This window comes from Pteropus alecto, unplaced genomic scaffold, assembly GCF_000325575.1.
Source record: "Pteropus alecto unplaced genomic scaffold, ASM32557v1 scaffold86, whole genome shotgun sequence".
In the NCBI taxonomy this organism is placed as follows: Eukaryota; Metazoa; Chordata; class Mammalia; order Chiroptera; family Pteropodidae; genus Pteropus; species Pteropus alecto.
Window position 1 is genome coordinate 22,866,093 of NW_006442109.1, and position 16,081 is coordinate 22,882,173.

General features: G+C 37.3%; 1 protein-coding gene across 1 annotated transcript in view; it reads right to left on the reverse strand.

The window, feature by feature from the left end:
• SLC12A1 (solute carrier family 12 member 1) overlaps positions 1 to 16,081 on the reverse strand; it is a 78,514-nt gene that overhangs the window by 29,167 nt on the left and 33,266 nt on the right. The window contains 6 exon segments of the mRNA XM_025038899.1: positions 558 to 698; positions 6,978 to 7,089; positions 7,798 to 7,897; positions 11,816 to 11,971; positions 14,114 to 14,215; positions 16,032 to 16,081. The exon segment at positions 16,032 to 16,081 is cut by the window's right edge and continues 44 nt beyond it. Coding sequence (XP_024894667.1) covers positions 558 to 698; positions 6,978 to 7,089; positions 7,798 to 7,897; positions 11,816 to 11,971; positions 14,114 to 14,215; positions 16,032 to 16,081 — 661 coding nt within the window.

Consider the following 16,081-nt stretch of genomic DNA (forward strand, 5'->3'; position numbering starts at 1 on the left):
AGAAAGGATAAGTGAGAAAAGATGAAAGAACTGTGGGCTTTGGTGTTGAACCGCAGAGATCATCACAATTTATTCAACATTCTGGAAATAATTTAGGATAGGGAGATTTTCCACCCAGATCGCGATGCTTTTATTTAGTCTAGCAGCTGCCCTCACACCATTTGCAAAAGAAAAAAGGGAAAGAATGCCCGACTTGAGCATTGCTACACATGCAGTATGAGATGCAAAAATAATAGTTGGAAGTTTTAATAAGATCCTGAATGTCAACCATCAGAACAAATTTGCATTTCAATAAACACGGGGACAGAATGTATGCTGTTGGCCAAAGGCAACCTCGTTTTCATTTCCAGTGTATCACTCATAATTCATTGTAACAGAACCTCTCCGATTGTTTTAGCTTTGCCTATCTCCAGGAATTCAAAATGACTTTCTTAACCATCTGCATTGATCTCTGACGCTGGACTGCCTAAGTAGAACCATTCGCTTTGGGAGCTTCATTAACATGGAGTGCTAATTGTCTTTTGCCTATGTATTCATTTCCTCAATGCCAGCCTTACCTGAAGGAGACTTCGGACACCATCTCTGAAACAATCTGCTGCCACTGCAGCATAAAAAGCCTTGATTTTGTTCTGTATAAGCCAGGCCTGCTTTTTCGCCATGCCACTGTTCATCTCTTTAACACACAGCTTGCGCGGTCCCTGTGTGACACAATGAAATATTGGTTAGAAGCTCTGCTATTTTATACCACACTGCTGTTGTTGTCTAAAGGACAAAAATAGCTGGCAATGCCCCATTGAGTTAAGAAATGGGAAAGGGAAAAACACCTCACTAAATGGGGTTTATGCAGATTCAGCCTTTGGGAGAGGACCTGTGCTGCTCACATTATTCACTTTCCACCCAGAATGTCTAAATGTGTTAATACCTGCTTAATCAACTGCCTCATGCTGAATAAAAGAAAGATCTGAGGGCATCATGGCACATGAGGAAAATACTAAAAATGTGACTGAAGAAGTTCGGGATAAATACACAGTCAACCTTTGACTTAATAGCGAGAGCCACTTTTGAAAACACCAAGGAAATCTTAAAGCCTGATTGCAAGAAATGGACTGTGCTCTTGGGAACCAGAGCATGGTGAGTTGCAAATCCTGCCATGGACTACCACATCCTGACGATTCTATTTGGCCCATCTCTGCTTTCTGTGTGTAGTAAGGATACCCTTGCACCACTTTTCCATGTGTAATGTTGACATATTCCCATTTAAGTAAAGCAACATTTCCCATTCACTTAGCGAATTTGGTGGGAATTAAACTTCACATACCTATTGCATGGGAAGAATAGATGTGATTAAGAGAGAAGGAAGCAGGTGTTGTAGTGGTAGATGAGATGAAGCATTTTATAACTTCAAGATTTGAGTTGCGGCAACTTACTTTTAACTAAAATTTTTTCTTGTTTCTCCTACCTTAAAGGTCCAAGCTAGCTCTTTTCCTTGCATGTTTCAAATCAGTCCAAAAGGTATTATCTACCATGTGCTGACAGGGTACATATCTACTATTTTCCTGGAAAATCTTTCAATTCATGATGAGACTTGGAATTTTGTTGAATTGTCTTAGATTTCTTACAGTTTGTCTGGAATCTTTATAAAATGCAGAATGGAGGTCTGGGACAGGGCTAAGATTCTGCATTTCTAACAACTCCTGGATGACACAGATGCTGCTAATTCTCAGACAATACTTGGAGACTCAGTCTTAGAGGGTCTTAGATTGGAGAAAAAGGGCTTTGGACGTGTGAAAAAGATACAGGACTTTGCAGTCAGACAGAACCGGTTTCAAATCTAAGCTTAGCCACTTTGGAGGTAATTGATAATCCCTGAGCTTTGATATGTTATTCTGAAAAAAGGGATAAAATCTTATCTTGCAAGATTGTTTTAAGTAGTCATAATAAACTGCCTGGAATATAGTAGTTGCTTATCTAAAGTTGATTTTTATTATCTTAACTGAGTGCTCACAATCTCGTTGAAGCTCTGGACATAGTTCCACCACTGTGTTTTCTCTATAGCAGAGCTGAAAGTGGGCTGAACTGGAAATCAGAATGTTGGGTTTAGGCCTTTGGCACTGACTAGCTGATACCCTGGGTATGCCACTTGTCCTCTTGTGATGTGGGTTATATACTTATAAAAATAAGGAAATTGTCTAGATCGTCACTGCCAGGACGATAGCGCTTTTCTGCATGTCGCTATTCAGCATCTGAATGTGGCTGGTTGACATTGAGACGTGCTGGAAATATAAAATACATACTGAATTTTGAATCCTTAGTACGGAAAAAGTAAAACATCTCATTAATAATTTTATATTGATTGCATACTCAAATTGATAATATTCTAGATACATTACATTAAATAAAATGTATTATTACAATTAACTTTACCTGTTTCTTTTTACTTTTTGATTGGCTACTAGAAAATTTTAAGTTACACTTATGGCATAAATTTCTATTACACAGCACTAGATGATCTCTGGGGTCCCTTCCATTTCAAAGCTGTGTTTAAATTGGATCAGATTCTTTATGTACTTATTTTTACTAGAATATTTTCTAGAACATGGTAACGTTTCAAAACAGTTTAGATGACTTATGTTAAAGTTAAAAATAAGAAATTTCAGTGAAGATGAAGAAGGTAAATATATAAAAAGGATAGTTATTACTAGACCTAGCCTAAGGAAAGATATGTCATTATGGGTCAAATTTTGCTCAGGGTTCTAGACTGTTGAGGCACTTTGAACTACTAGTCCTTCTTGGGTATTCTAGACTCCATCAACCACAAAAGTAAGAAGGAATATTTTATTCTAGTAGCTCAATGGTAACAGTAGCCATGAAATAAAACAAAAACCAATAGCTAGGAAAGGTATTGGGCTATCAATATACTGAGTTGTACCACAATGACTGTGAACCCCTGGGAAATTGGCATTTATTTAAATAAATGCAGTGTAACATCTGTCTATTTGTAATACAGAAATCCAGATTAAACATTAATTGTGACAGAGAGATTTACTTTAATGCCTAAATTTGCCATATTGAGAAGTCATAAAAATATTTCATGCAGAATCTCTCCTGGCTAAAAATGATTATAATATCCTTTTAGCACACTTATTAATGTGAGGCAAGGCTGCAATACAAATGTAGTAAGGGAAAAGCAAACTAACAAAGAGGAAAGACATAATGGAAAATAATTATTCAACATTCAAATATGTCATAGTCACAAAAAATAAATTTTACCATCCAATTAAAATATTATAGAGATTAGCTCAGTTAGGATCCAAAATATGAGAGCATAAATTAGTTCAGGATTTGAACAATAAAGCTCTAAAAATCTTGAATATGTTATAACTTTGACATTGATTGAGAAAGGGGTAAAGAAATTATAATTATTTAGTCTGGAGAAGTTGATATGACACTACTTTAAATAAATGAATATTATGAAAAAAATTTGCAAAGGAATTTCAATATCATTAGGATTACATAGAGGAATTTGGGCCAAGTGCAGTGTTCTTTCCAACTTTTATTTTTCAAAACACTGAGAGTCCTATTGCTCTGCTTTAGATTTTATTGCTGCTCTGGTTGGAACAGTGGGAAAGAGAGTTTTTCCCATTCTGATTTGTCCATAGTTCATCTCTCCATGCATCCTAGTGCCCATTTATTTGTAAGTCATTTCATTTTTCTTGTATTTGGTCATGTCACTATTTTATTAACATTATGACAGAGACTCATTGACTAAAGGTGAATGGTTTAAAGGGGACTTTAGCTTGATCTGTAATGGTTTATTTTCTTTTAATAGTGAATGGAAGCATGTATGACAAAAGAGTTAAAGGTTGTTCATTAGGAAAAGAAGAATGTAAAGCCTCTTAGAACATAAGTATGTCACTGATTTATTATACGGTAATTCAAAGGAGAAAAATATACATTATTTTAAGTTACCAAGCTGGATTCCTTAAAAAGAATCCACAAATTTGTCCTGTTGAAGGACCCCTCATCTGAAATCTTTAGGTTGAGTAGGAAAAAGGTGAGAGAGTGAAAGATGGTGTGACAGTTAGTTGGATAGTTAGAAGGCTACAGTGTGGGCTATAGTGTAATAATAACTCTCTTAATTTCAGTTTCAGCAGCTTTGAGGGCTATGACGTCTAGTCTTTAAAAATGCCTCTGTTGCAGGAAATGGCAGCTGTAGCCACATGCTTTCTATTTATCCATCAGCATCAAAATGTCAGTGAGCTCTGAATCTTGCTCCTTCCTTGTAGTGTAACAAGTACTTCAAGCTAGCACTTCAAATAACTGAAGGCCACCAGGGGGCCAGAGCACAGAGTCTCCTATCCTGTGATTAGTCCGGCGCGAGTCCGTATCTCACTATTCCATCATGATCAAGCTGCTGAATACCTAAAAAGACCAAGATCCATACAGTGTTTGGACCTGGTTTCTTTAAGAGAAAGTGCCTTAGGTTTCTACTGACGAGCGTATATTTTTGAAATGAAAGTAGTGACTATATAATGATAATGATAATATCAATATCAACAATAACAACTAAAATCGATTGAGCTTTTACTATTTGACAGACTCTGAACTGAGCACTAGAAAGCTTACTTTACATAATTTTCACAACAACCCTATCACATAGGTGTTATTATTATTTCCATTTGTAACTGAGAAAATTGTGGCATAGGGAGACTAAACTATGTGCCTAAGTGACTGCAGCTAATAGATGGCAAAACAGTGATTCAGATCTTGACTATGTGTCTCCAAAAGCCTGTGAGCGCCAACTTCCTAGAATTAAAAATTAAGTTGTCATCCCTTAACAACACCATTACTAATTTAACCTTTTCCAGAAGGTTAGCCTAACCACCAACCACTGTGCTTTTGGTAAACAAATTCTAACTGTATGTCGACTTTCCCCACATCCCCTTCCATCTGTTTCTTTGCAAAGATGATTGATGACTAAATATGGAGTTGAAAAATGCTGACAGCATCTGCAGCCCCAGGAGGGCACAGAAAGTAACTAATCGAAAAAATGTTAACTAATGAAGTAACTGTTTTCAGTCCCCAAGATAACCTTGGCACCTGAGAGTAAGACTCTTGGGCCTTACTCAGAGAGACCAACACAGTGATGTATAATGTGGTCCAATGTACATGTTAAACAACCGGGACTGTTGGAGGCACAGACTTAGGTATCCATTTCACATGAAATGATGCTGAAGAATCATACTCTTTCATTATAGTTAAAACAGCAAAGAGTTAATTAAAAGCAAAATCTTTTGTCTCTGTAAAAAGATCTTTTCTCCTTTGCCAATATATGACTGTTTATACTCTCAGTTCATTTCTCCTATCTTAAAGATATTCTACGGCCTGCTAAACTAAGTTTTCTCTAAATTGCTAGAGAAGAAAAACACCCAGAACTGCTTATTCCATCAAAATCCACTGCTGCATTATATTGGCCAAAATAAAATCCACTAATCCAGGGCATCAAAGTTGATAATATGAGAAAAGGTCCCTTGATAAGATTTTAAAAAATCCTCTAGAGTCACAGTTGGTCATTACTAACCTGCCAATCTTATGTAGTCAGAAGGATCCCCTCCACCCCCTACAGGATAATTTCATTGAGTTATACTGTTGGAGTTACTATGATATAAACACTGAGAGAAAAGAGAATATGACCAGCTGGCTTTATATAGCATTTAGAGCATCGCCAAGTGTAAAAAGATGCTTAAGTGCTAGTCATGATGACATGTGGTAAATTAATCCCTGGATGATGGCACAGTTGACTGGCTCCAGGGTTACACAGCTTCCAAATGACCCTATTCCCTGGCAGGTACTAGACATCTAAGTAGTTGTACCCGATTCTGATAGCACTCCCTAGATACGAGTCTGCAAAGGTTTTCTCCTTATGATATACTACAGAAAAATCAGGTGGCCTGGATTGAAATCCTGGCTTTGTCACTTTCTTGTCATATAACCCTGTGTAATAACTTAATTTTCATGAATCTCCCTTTTCCAATAATTAAAATGAGAACAAGTCTTCTCTTTTTTCTTTTTGTCTCACTGAGCTGTTGTGTAGATCAAATAAAAACTGTAGGAAAATGCTTTGAAGAATAGGTAAGTCCTATAAAAATACATTGAAGTAGCTGAGGATTTTGAGTGGTGAGCGAGAGAGACAGAGACAGAGACAGACAGAGACAGACAGAGAGAGATGGGTGAGGGGAATCGAGAGAGAGGAATACAATGGAGGTAGACCGGTTTGGAGGACTTAGACATTATTTTGTTATAATTTTAATGCTTTCTCCTCACTTTAGAGATTGGTGATCAGTCAATAATTATGGCAACATTTTTAGTGTCTACTTTTGATATCTCCTGGGAAAAACCACCAATAAGTTATCATTAGTCTATCACATACTTCTTGAACAAAAAGGAACTCATTTAGCTCTAAATGTGTATCTAAGACATGGAAAACTTGGTTTAATTCCCCAGATATCTATAGTGTTATCAAAGTTATTCAAATATTTAATCTAAATTCTATATGCTGTCCTTTAAGGCCATTATGTCTGGTTCTCTCCTTATCAGTTAATCTGTATAATAGCACTCTCTGGCTCATTTCAACCTTTTATATTTCTGTGGACAGTTATCACTCCAAATGCCTTCATTTTATTTACTTATTTCTGAGCCAGTTCTTTTTTTTTTTTTTTTTGACTCAAAGGCCATCATTTGGAAATATTTATTACTTTTAGTTGGTCTCCTATGAAATTGAAAACTCGTTTTATCCACTCATTTAAATTCAGGATCACGGGCCCTTGCTACTCTTTGCTATATGAATCAAGGAAAAGGGCTCTTGTCCAAACTGCCTTGCCATTCTCCTATCATTGCATGTACCCGTTCAGCTCACCTAAAACAATACAAGGTGAGCTGGAGAAAAAAGCTCTTTCCTGGGATGAAGCAGCTCTTACCACAAAGACTTCACAGCAGATGCAAAGGCCACTGTTCTTGGTAAAGGCATGAGTTATGTCCAAGAGAGCTGGTCTGGTTATGGGTGCCCCTGTTAAGACAATGCACTGGGGCCTGGAAGTGAAGAAAAGAAGATGTGAAAACTGAGCCTCTAAAGTGACAGAGTGCAAGTTCCCTGAGGCCATGAGAAATTTTGCGTGCAAAATGGGACAATGTGTCCTCTAAATATTTCTTGTGTTTCTCACCAGAAGTCTTAAATCATCCAGCCTGTTCATCTTGCCATCTTTGTATTTTTAGTTTAGTTAGTGTCAGCAAAAATGTGAAGTAAGGTATAGGTGGTCTTCGGTTTCCCCTGTCTTTTTTCCTCTGGACACTATTCTTATCCCAGATTCCAACAGAGCCTGAGTTTCTCCGACCAGTATTTTCATGCTATTTTCCTTCATCCTCCTTACAAAGAGCTTAAAGTATTACTTCTTCCTCAGAAAATTCAGTAAGCCAAAAGCCTTAAGCTGAATGGAGACAGCACCAATGATTAAGGTTGCAGGGATCTGGGGACATCTTTCTGAAACCACATCATTTAAATCAACTTCTATCCCCACTCATGGAAGGTGACCCTTGGTACTTTGAGGGTTTATAGCTGAGGATGGGCACAGCTCAGAGTGGAAAAGGAGAAGCACTTATTAACAGGAGGAGCTGTCATGAAAATGTGGTAGTTTTACATGACCACGTGGTCTTAGAATATACCCATAAAGTGTATAACAACTGTAGTACATTTGTCTCCTGTAAAGAACAACACCAACATGACTGAGAAGCCAATTTTACCTGAAATTTTTCACATGGTCTTCCACTGTGGTTAATTCCAGGGCATTGTCTAAAGCACTCACATAAGAAAGAGCCTGTGTGGAGGAGCCCCAGTTCACATCTGTAGATGAAGGAGGATATGACATAAAAAGTATTGACCTTCCCTATCTAAACCGTGAATAATTTTTCTAAATAATTTTTAAATTTTGTATTTACATTTGGCATATAATTTTAGTTTTAGGTGTACAACAGAGTGATTAGACATTTAAAACTTACAAAATGATCACCCCGATAAATCTAATACCCATCTGACACCACACATAGTTATTACAATATTATTGACTATATTCCTTATGCTATGCTTTACATCCCCGTGACTATTTTGTAACTATCAATTTTTATTTCTTAATCCCTTCCCCTTTTTCACCCATACCCCTAACCCCCTTCCCATCTGGCAACCATCAAAATGTTTTCTGTATCTATGAGTTTGTTTCTGTTTGTTTGCTTGTTTGTTTTGTTCTTTAGATTCCACATGTAAGTGAAATCACGTGGCATTTGTCTTTCTCTGTCTGACTTACTCCACTCAGCACAATATCATGTAGGTCCATCCATATTGTTGCAGATGTCAAGATTTCATTATTTTTTATGTTTGAATAATATTCCATTGTATAAAGGTACCACCTCTTCTTTATCCATTCATCCATTGATGGATACCCAGATTGCCTCCAGATCTTGGCTATTATAAATAATGCTGCAATGAACATATGGATGTACATGTCCCTTCGAAGAAGTGTTTTGGATTTTTCAGATAAATACCTAGAAGTGGGATTACTAGGCCTTTCTTCATCTCTTGTTATAGCCTTGGTTTTAAAGTCTACTTTGTCTACTATAAGTGTCATTATCCCAGCCTTTTTTGTTTACTTCCGTTTTCACGAAATATCTTTTTCCATCCCTTTCAGTCTCTGTGCATCTTTTGATCTGAAATGAGTCTCTTGTAGACGGCATATGTATGGGTCTTATTTACTTATCCATTCAGAGTCCCCTTAAACTAGCCTCATTTTTTGGATTCTTTTTCTTGTTGCTGTTTGGATTATTTTCTGCTACCTTATCTTTTAGATCACTAATTCAATCCTCTGCTTCGTCTAATCTACGGTCGATCTTCCAATGTATTCTTCATTTTAGTTATTGTATTCTTCATTTCTGACTGGTTCTTTTTTATGTTTATCTCCATTTTTATGTTTTCTATCTCGTTATTAAAATTCTCACTGATTTTATCTACTCTTCCCCTAAATTCATTAAGCATCCTTATAACCAGTGTTTTGAACTATGCATCTGGTAGACTGTCTTCATTTTGTTTAGTTCTTTTTCTGGAGCTTTGTTCTGTTCTTTCATTTGAGAAATGTCTCTTTGTCTCCCCATTTTGGCTGCCTCCCTGTGTTTGTTTCTATATATTATAGAGCTGCTATGTCTCCTGGTCTGAGGAGAGTGGTCTTATGTAATAGGTGTCCTGTGGGCCACAGTGGCAGTTTCCCTGGTCACCTGAGTCAGTGTTTCAGGTGTGTCCCTTGTGTAAGTTGTGTGTGCTTTCCTTTATAGTAGGGCCTTGGTTTCTGTTTGCACACCAGTGGGTGGGATTGAACCTCAGGTTGATTGGATGTGATGACTGGCCAGTGACTACAGTGGTTATGTCAGTCATGATGAGTGACTAAAAGGAGCGTTGTGCCCTTCTATGAACACTTTGTGAATTCTTAGAAATGAGACCTCTCTTGCTTTCCAGCTAAGGATCAGACTTTAAAGCTGCAGCCCAGATATCTTGCTTTGCGGAGAACCTGTGTGATAACCACATCCTAGGCAATAGATGGGAAAATGGCTATCCCCTGAATAAATTCAAGGGGTCTTCACAAATTCTTAAGCTAAAAAGAGAAGAGGCATTCCTATATACACAGATAATGTGCAGCAATCTTTAGATTTTGAATAGTGAAACTGAATAGCTAAGAAATTCTTACTTTTGGGTGTCCATGAAGAAGATCAATTTTTATCAAGCATTTTAGTTTGATCTTTTAGGATCTAATCATAATAAGAGAGGTAAGCACTATCGTCCCTTGCCTTTTTGGGGGACCAAATTAAATATGAGATGGATTCTCTAAATTTTAAAGTAGAAAGTCCCTGATAGGAATGTACAGATTTACCCCAGATGCAGACAGAGCCATATCCCCAGTTTTGCTTGAAAGAGTTGGGGGAAATGGTGGGGGATAACTATTTCTAAATAAAGAAGATTAATATTGGTTAAGTGTTGACTAGGCTAGGCATTTAGCATACCTTAAGTTATTTTATTCTTATAAAAACACTACTAGTCAATTGGAAATTTATTTGTAAAAAAAAAGAACCCTGAATTATTCTTCACGTCACAAACAAAAATTAACTCAAATGGATAATAAACATAAATTAAAAATTTAAAGCATTAAAACTTCTAGTAGTTTGTGACCTTGGATTAAAGTATAATATCTTAGATTAGAAGCAAAAAACCATACCATTAAAGAAAAAAAACTGATAAATTAGAATTTATAGAAATTAAAAATGTTTACTCTTCAAACTGCAAGGAAAATGAAAAAATGAATCACAAACCTGTAGGTAATATTTGCAAAACATATACTGCTAAAGGATTTGCATCCAGAATTTATAAAGAACTCCTGCAACTTAATAATAATAATAATAATAAATGGGCAAAACATTTAAAGAGACACTTGACTAAAGAAGATATATGGATGGCAAATAAGATATTCAACATTATTAGTCATTGGGAATATGCAAACCAAGCTACTGTAAGATATACTCTACATCTATTGGAATATTTGTGTGTTCTTTTAAATCCACTGACAATACTAAGTGCTGAGAAGGATGTGGAGAAACTAAGACTTTCATTTATTGCTAGTAGAAATGGAAAATAATACTGCTACTGAGGAAAACAATTTGGTAGTTTAGTTTCTTATAAAATTATATATACACTTAAAACATCAGAAATCCCACTCCTAGAAAAATGAAAGCATAGGTCCGCATAAAGTTCTGCGTGTAAATGTTTATAGCAGCTTTATATATGAACACCCCGAGCTGGAAACAACCCAAATGTCTGTCAACTAGGGAATACATTTTTTAATAATCTGAGATGTATTTATACAATTGAATACTTCCCAGCAACAAAAAGGAACAAACTACTTACACATGCAACAACATGGATGAATCTAAAGGCATCATGTTAAGTGAAAAGAAGCATACGCGAAGGCTACATACTATATGATTCTATATAATATTCTGGAAAAGGCAATGCTATAGGGACAGAAATCAGTAAAGTGGTTGTCTGGGGCTAAGTTGGAGGGAAGAGATTGACTATAGAAGAGTGTAAAAGATCTTATAGTGATGATGGAAATGTTCTCTGTCTTGATCATGGTGGTGGTTACAAGACTGTGTAAGTTTGTTAAAACCTATAGACTATACATCTAAAAGAGATGAGTTTTACCATATGTATATTATACCTGATGTTAAAAATACATGAAGTGTTACAGATAAACAACAAAGAAACCCCTCCAAGGTAGTTACTATCTTCTCTGTTTTACTTGTTGAGTAAGGGTAAGGGGAGTATGTGGGTGGCTCGAGGTCCTGAGACCGGACTCTCAGTACCTCACTCTGTGGTCTCTAGCCTCTCCCATCTGCAGTCCATCCATTTCTCTCTCTCTCTCAAAAATTCATTCATATCACTCTCATGTTATTTATTATAATGTGTTATAGTTAAGTCCAGTTTCTTCATCTATAAAATAGTTCTAATAATACTTAACATATAGCATTATTCTGAGAATTAAATGAGAGCCTGGTATATAATAGGTGCTCAACAAGATTAACTATTATTTATATTATATTGTATTATCAATATCTACCATACACATGGCACACCTAAGTGCACAGAAGCTGCTCAACAACTGTTGAATGAATGAGTAGTTAGAGGTCGCTTTGGAACCTTCCTCTTACACAGTCCTTTTTATCTTACCTGGCTTTTTATAGGTCACATAGATATAGAGGAAGAACTCAATGACATAGGTGATGACAGCTGCCCACCAGTTGATGACAAACATAACTGCACAGCACAAAATAGCTCCAAAAAGAGATACCCACATATTGTAAATTCCATACGCAGGTCTCCATCCTGCAAGTAAAAAAAAAAAAGTTTGTGCACAAGAAAAACTCTATCACCACCACGCCACTGCATATTATTAGAATATAAGTAATGTGTTTTTTCCTAGCATAAAAATCAGAACTTTTAGGTCAGGTTTCTAATTCTGTTAATAGTTTTCTGTGACCTTGGATCCCTGGCCTATGAAGGTGTCATTATACCAAATAAGGATGCTGTGAAACATAGAAAATGTGTCACTTACGGCCCCTCCGCACTTCCCACATGCCCCCGATTGTTTTCCTAAACTACAAAACCTTAAGCATCTAGTATATATGCCATTAGGAGTTGAAAAGAGACAGGAGGGATGGAAAAAATGGGGTCTTGCAGGGAGGGGTGAGAAGAACTTCTTGGTGGCCCAAGATGGAGAAGGTTAAGACAATGAATGGGTTTATTGTTCCCATGGAAAAGGCAAAGAGTCATCAAAAGTTAATCCACTAGCTTTCTGCTAGCTGTTTCTTTACCCTAAGAGGACAATGCTTACTCTTTCAGAAATAATAATCTATGGGAAAAGAGGAAGAAATTTTCATGCGACGTCTTCTTAGAACTGATGCATTAATATCTTATGCATTTGCAATAAAAAATTCCTGATGATTAATATGTGTATGGGGTTTCTCATGTTTTATTAGTTCCTTGAAATTAAAGAAGCTGGGAGACAGTATGGTCAGGATGGAGAAGCTCTGATTTGAAGGGCACATTTTGTCTGTGGGTGAAGTACACTTTAAATTTTGCGTTGCCGAAACAACAGAGCTTTCAGTCTTCTAGAGCAATTTCCTGAACGGCCACAAGATGGAAACAGCACTTCGAGAACATCACAGGAAATGCCTTTATTTTTCTCTGAGTCTGGCTCTCTCTCTCTCTCTCTCTCTCTCTCTCTCTCTCTCTCTCTCTCTCTCTCTCTCTCTCTCTCTCTCTCTCTCTCTCTCTCTCTCTCTCTCTCTCTCTCTCTCTCTCTCTCTCTCTCTCTCTCTCTCTCTCTCTCTCTCTCTCTCTCTCTCTCTCTGTGTGTGTGTGTGTGTGAGAGAGAGAGAGAGAGGGAGAGAGAGAGAAAGAGAGGGAGGAGGAGGAGGAGGAGGGAGGGAGAATCTCATTTCTTATTTTATGAGTTTGTGTACCTATGTGGCCCCTGCTATTTTCTATTTTTCCTCTCTCTTTTTCTCTTTTCATTTCTCCCTCATTTCTTTTCACCCTTTCCCATGCCCGCCTCTATTACTTCACATTGCTTTTCAAAAATGGACATAACGTGGCATACGGGCACATACTTTTATGATTTGTTGTATTCTCTGACCTAGAACCTTCTGTTTTGCTTAAAAGAAGACAATAAAACAGAAATAAAAAGTCTTCAGTAGCTTCTGGAGCCTAGTGGCCTTGGGTGGATGAAGGCTCCCCTTCCATCTACATTTCGTTTAATTGGCAGCAGCTTTTCCAAAGGAGGCTCAATTGTGGCAGATCTTAAAAAAGTGGAAATGTGTTTATATCTCTGATAAAAGTCTTCATGATGAAGAATTTTCTCAAGATTGATAATGACAAGTCTCTAATCTGGTGGAAAGGCACAAGAAATTCTATTGGCCAGTGGAAGCAAAGGAGAGGTGAGAGGTGACTGGGTAGGGAAAAGTTCTTTGGTGTGAAATTTTGTACCATGTTAAACCATAGCCTGAGAGTGCAGGGATGTCAGCAGCTTCGGTGTGAATCTGCATTGACTACGCTCAGCAGGTAATTATGGGAGCTACTCATCCTTCTCTTCCGCACCGTGGGCAGGCAACAAATTGATAGTAAGGAAGTTTCAAATACATACATTTATTCCACTTCTGTGGTCACTTTCACCCTGGAAATAAATAGTGGTGTTTTTCTACTGCTGAAATAAATGTGGTTTCTCTTGCAATGAATAATTTATTGCCGCAGGAGAAAATTGACTTTACGGTTGGTCAAAAAGGCCATTGCTCAAATGATTCTTTTTCTATTTCAGAAGCCATCCCCCAACTTACCAAAATAAAGTGGATTACATTGCCCACTAGGATATAAGGAAACGCATAAACACAAATGAAGCACTTTTCACTGACATTTCTTTTTATCATGACTGCTAGTTTAGGCTTAGTTAGTTTTGGAAAGTCAGCTTACCTGGAGATTTGGCATAAGAGGCATGGAAGCAGGAGAAATTAATAAGTGCATATGAGGCCAGGAAAAAGTTGGAGATGATGGGAGCAATGGTGTTCAGTTCCGCTGTGAACAAAGCAGAAGTGAGCATGTGCATTTATGAGTGATGAGAACAGGGGCTGAACAGCTGTTATAGCCTGAAAAGTTGACTTTATTTGAAAATTGAACACATAGCTAGCATCTGTCAAAATTTAAGAAGTTAGTAATTTTTCTTTGGGGTTGCATTCATTTAAAAAATCTATTCTTAGCCAGAGTTCCTTTCCAATAAAGTAAAAAGCAAGAAAACCTACCAGTCAGAAAACAGGCAAACGAGACCTCTACCTGAAAAGTATTTGAGTGAAAATGGGTGGAGGGTTCTGGTATTGGGTAGATGATAAACTCCCCTGCCACTATTCTGGAGGCACCAAATCCTGTGTTCTTTATCTGCTATGCATACAATCAAAAGGCTCTGCAGGGTGACAGATTAGTTAAATACCAGTGCACCAGAAATGCCTACAGGGAAATCTCTCTGCATGTACCCAACTTGCTCTCTCTTTTAGAATTCTTGTTAGTCGTTTGCACTTTTCTACATCTCTAGAGAGTTCTACCTCTCAAGATCTGCCAAAAAAGGTTTTAACTCAGTAGCTAAATACCCAGCTGATTTAATCCCAGCCGAATTGATCTATGGGTGAAGTAGAAGATATAAGAAATAATTTAGAGATAGTTCTATTTCTCTGAAGGTCAGACTTCGATCAACCTCAGTTATGCAAATGCAAGTGGCAGCTGGCTGTGATTCTAGAACATGGAGGCCGGAAAGGAAGTAGGCAAAAATAACTGCCACACAGCCGGTGCCGTGAAGCTAACCTATGTTGTTCTGAAAGAGTGATTTTTAAGGATATTATTTTATATGTACAATTTTTTAAAAGTTTGTCTATTTCATCACTTAAATGCAGCATAGAACAACGATTTGAAGTCTTAAAGCTTAAATTATTTGAAACGTATATAAATCATTGCTTGTTTTGTTTAATTTTTTAAAAAATCTAACAAACATTGCTCCTTGTAACAAATATCTTCAACCTATGGAACTCTTATGAGGATTCATGAATTATAGTCACTTCCTGAGTTTATGTGACGAGGAGTAGGCCTCATTATTGGGCACCATGGTGCTGAGGAAGGCTCTGCCCATCTATGCATAGTTAAGACTGTCCTCACCTTTTGCTTTTTATCTTCTCATAGGCTCACCAGCAAAGGTGCTGCCTTAGAGAACAGAGAGGAATATGCTGGCTATAGTGGATGCACGTAACTCTCTAAGATTATGTAGCTGTTTCTATATTATTTAGGGAGACGGAGCCAGAGATTAAAGTCTAGGTAAATGGTTCTCAAATATTAGTAGTCTACGTATCTCTTGAGGAACTTGTAAAATGCAGATTCCTTATTACCAGAGATTCAGCTTCTAACTCTGGGGTCGTGCCTGAAAAATCTGCACTGTAACAAATCCACAGATGATTCCGATTCTGACACAGGTGGTCAACAGACCACATTTTGAGAATAGACACTTCAACTCTCCTGCTAGCTGCCAGGCCAGGAGATCTAAAGACAGGTGGCAGCTGGGGAAGACTCTGGGATTAGGCAACATCAGGCAGAGTGGAGGAAGCATTCAGTTACATTTGGTTGGATAGATTTCCAACATTTAGATTCAAAGAAGAGATTGAAGTCCAAAGTCTACCTCAAGTCTTCAAAGGCCCTCTACACACAACGATTTCTCATTTCCTTCTTAGGCAGACTTCGATATTCCCAAATGGAATATTAAACATAAAACAGGTAATTTCTCGAGCTAAAAGGAAGACCTGTGAGTAATCAGAAGAATTATTTGGCTTTCAATAACATCAAGAAAACTACGCACCAATAAGAATGAACGCCATGGCTATAACAAAAGTGAGAATGTATCCTCTG